The 3,130-nt window shown below is 37.2% G+C and overlaps 1 protein-coding gene across 1 annotated transcript; it reads left to right on the top strand.

Moving 5' to 3' along the window:
* Positions 1 to 955: 955 nt before the first annotated feature.
* Positions 956 to 2,844, top strand: LOC108991196 (clathrin interactor 1). The gene is made up of 3 exons (XM_035691981.1): positions 956 to 1,484; positions 1,646 to 1,807; positions 2,037 to 2,844. The coding sequence occupies exons 1-3, from the start codon at positions 1,414 to 1,416 to the stop codon at positions 2,647 to 2,649; spliced, it is 846 nt and encodes a 281-aa protein (XP_035547874.1). The 5' UTR covers positions 956 to 1,413; the 3' UTR covers positions 2,650 to 2,844.
* Positions 2,845 to 3,130: the final 286 nt, after the last annotated feature.

Genomic DNA, 3,130 nt, shown 5'->3' with positions numbered 1-3,130 from the left:
GATTGGATTGAGATGAGTTCAACAATCAAACACAAATACTTGATCATAAAGAACATGAAATTAAGAAGGATATATACTGCATATTTCTGGGCATGATGGTACTTTTGATGGTCCTAAGCTTCAGTTCAGTCCATATACATACGCACACACATATATTCAGATTGGAGAGAAAAATTATATGGATTATAATTGGTCAAATTCTAATATTAGCCAATTTTGTATTCCCTTTCCATGAAAATACATGTCCTTTATTATCTGAGCTAGAATCAGGGCTACCCAAGTACAATGGTTGTGGTCTAATTCTCGTCTCAAAATAGTGCATGGGTTTTCTTTGGATAAGCTTTTTTTCCTGTTTAAGGAGCTCATCATGTAGTGGCCGTGTGGATGACTTTTACTTCTCATGATGTTGTGGTGTTCGAAAATTAAACTCCTTTTAAAGTTTAACTATATTTGCTTTCAAGGGAAACTCTTGCATTCAGCTTGTCTGGCTGATCATGGTTTATATTTTTCACCGAAAAGTAATCAGAATTGGGTTTCGTTAATCAAATAAGGGTTCAAACTAGCTAGGGTTCATATATATATAATTAAATTTTGTCGATCGAAGAAGTGACTTCTGCCTTCTTATGGGGTCCTTGTTGCTAGGCCAGTTTAAAAGGCAAGCATCTTTTTTCCTACAACAGAAATACAGAACTGCCAGGCTGGTCTTCACTGATGTTAGTGAAGCTGAACTGTGAGTGATCTTAATTTTCTCCTTTTCTTTTCATCACACTCATAAACACGCGCGCGCACATATACATGCATGTATAGCAAATAAATTATATATCTTTCTGAACAGGACTAAAAGAAGCATGCGTGCATCATGTGATCGATCATGCGTAATGCAAGACTACCGATTGACAGTGCCTATATATACCTTTTGTTCGCTTATAAAATTAAATATTATGATCAGTTAGTTATAAACCCTAACTTTCTTGTTTTCGTCTGTTATATATACGAGAGACGTTTGAATTCAAGAGAGGGAGAGAGAGAGAGCTAGAGAGAGAGAGCTCAGAGGGAGGGAGGGAGAATGGTTAGATCGATCACCAAGCATGAAAGAGGTCATTTGTTGCGAACCAAACGATTTTTTTTTTTTTTTTTTCTTTTCAGAAGGGTACTTTTCCTTATAGAAAAGAGGGAAAATTAAAGTAGAGATCTATAGTTTGGTACTGAAAAGTTATCCCTTGTGTTACGACATTAAAAGCAATACAAAAAGGTTTTTTTTTTTTTTAGTTTCGATTCAGAGACACACACACGTATATTCGCCGTTTTGTCTGTCTGGCCTGCATTGCGATAACGTATCAGATTGATGTTCGTTTCTCAAGGTTGGCCGAAGAAGCTACAAATAACGATCCATGTAGCCCTGATGCTAGATCAATGACAAGAATAGCTGAAGCATCCTTTGAGGTGGATGATTATTGGAGAATTATTGATGTTCTTCATAGAAGGTGGGTTTGTTTACTTTAGCCTAAAAACGTTGATTTTATTGAACATTACATGACCATTTTACAGTCTTTATTCGCACGTACGCATACATCAACATTCCCAGCTTGTTCTGTTAAGACCCCAATTGCTACCGATTCTTAAATGTTAAATAGAAATAATGCAGGTTCTATAGCATTGATTGGAAGCGATGGAGACAATCCTACAAATCACTGGTACTTCTTGCGTTCTTACTAACTCATGGTCCTGAAGATTTGGCTGAAGAATTCCAACGTGATGCTGATATTATTCAAGAGCTTGGAACATTTAAACACATAGATGAGAAGGGGTACGTAATTCCTTAAAATCCTCAGGTTTCTCTGGTAAAATGTATGTACACACACACACACACACACATAGCACGAGCTATTTTTTTCTTTTCCAGGAAATTTGAGGGCGTTAGAGCACTGTTCCTTTTAAGGGATTGCCAATAATATTGGCCGACAGGCCATTAGCATAGCACTAGCTTTATATCATATGCTTGCTTTCATTTTCAAAATCCTGGTGAATGATGTTAGGTTCAACTGGGGCGTCAGCATGCAGAAGAAATCAGAGGAGATACTTAAACTTCTAGGAGGAGGAATAGCACTCAAAGAAGCGCGTCTGAAAGCTCTCAAAATAACAAAAGAAATCCAAGGATTTGGAAGTCCAAACACGGCTTCTCCTTCCTCTAGTACTGCTAGTACTACTCCCTCATCTTCCTCCGAAACGTCAAGGTTTTCTTCAATTCTCTCGTCGTGTTCTACCACAAGTACTCCCACATGGAATGATACATATGAGCTGAACAAACATGATCAACTGCGATCACCTACAAAAGATTCTAATTCAGAAGAAGGAACACGCAATCATGAGGAGAGTAGCAAATATTTCACATTTAAAAACAAGAATGTTAATGCAGTAGGATCACACCAATGGGATAGCCCTGAGGTTCTAGAAACGGGTTTTTTGCTTGATTCTGAAGATGAAAAGGCGGATGGTTTTATTAGTGGAATTTGCTCAAAGCTTGCTGGCATTAGTCCCTCTGGAGGCAATGATGATCAGGGATTTGGATTTAGGAGTGTTTCTGATGCTGGAAGATCATCCTCAGTGACGAAGAAAAAGTTTGATCGCCAGTATTCACTCTGGTATTGAAAGAGTCATGGGGATATAAATTATTTTTGGTCTGGATATTTCTAGTACTTATTTTTCGTGTGCACATGATCAGTGTTACGTGCGTAGTACCATATATGCTAGCCAGAGCCTGGAATATGCATGGTTTTGTAATAAACACATTTCTTAAAACATCTCAAAACAGCAATGATCATATAAGATTTTTGTTTCACCCAACGCACTTTTTGATGCTTGAAAAGGAAGGGAGCTAATCCCTAAGCCAAAGGCCTTAAACGTCATGCTTTCCAACCGAGTTCAATATTATTATTGTACATCGTGCTCACACCAATCCCCATCTAAACTCTATCATGCATAAATACTGTACCCTAGTTAATTACTGAAAGAACTAAAATAAATCTGGAATTGCTTACCAGATACGTATGCATTCGTATTCATATATAAGAGTAAAGTTGTTACAAAGGATAAGATTTACAAGAATTTAAACTTAAGTCATGTAAAAGGT

Source organism: Juglans regia, chromosome 7, assembly GCF_001411555.2.
Source record: "Juglans regia cultivar Chandler chromosome 7, Walnut 2.0, whole genome shotgun sequence".
In the NCBI taxonomy this organism is placed as follows: Eukaryota; Viridiplantae; Streptophyta; class Magnoliopsida; order Fagales; family Juglandaceae; genus Juglans; species Juglans regia.
This window is presented reverse-complemented; position numbering and strand designations above follow the sequence as displayed.

Bases quoted from the DNA above. Each gene is read 5' to 3' on its own strand.
- LOC108991196 (XM_035691981.1), top strand. From the start codon at position 1,414: ATGACAAGAATAGCTGAAGCATCCTTTGAGGTGGATGATTATTGGAGA. The intron at 1,485-1,645 runs GTGGGTTTGTTT...GAAATAATGCAG, and splicing joins ATTGATGTTCTTCATAGAAG to GTTCTATAGCATTGATTGGA. The intron at 1,808-2,036 runs GTACGTAATTCC...GAATGATGTTAG, and splicing joins AAACACATAGATGAGAAGGG to GTTCAACTGGGGCGTCAGCA.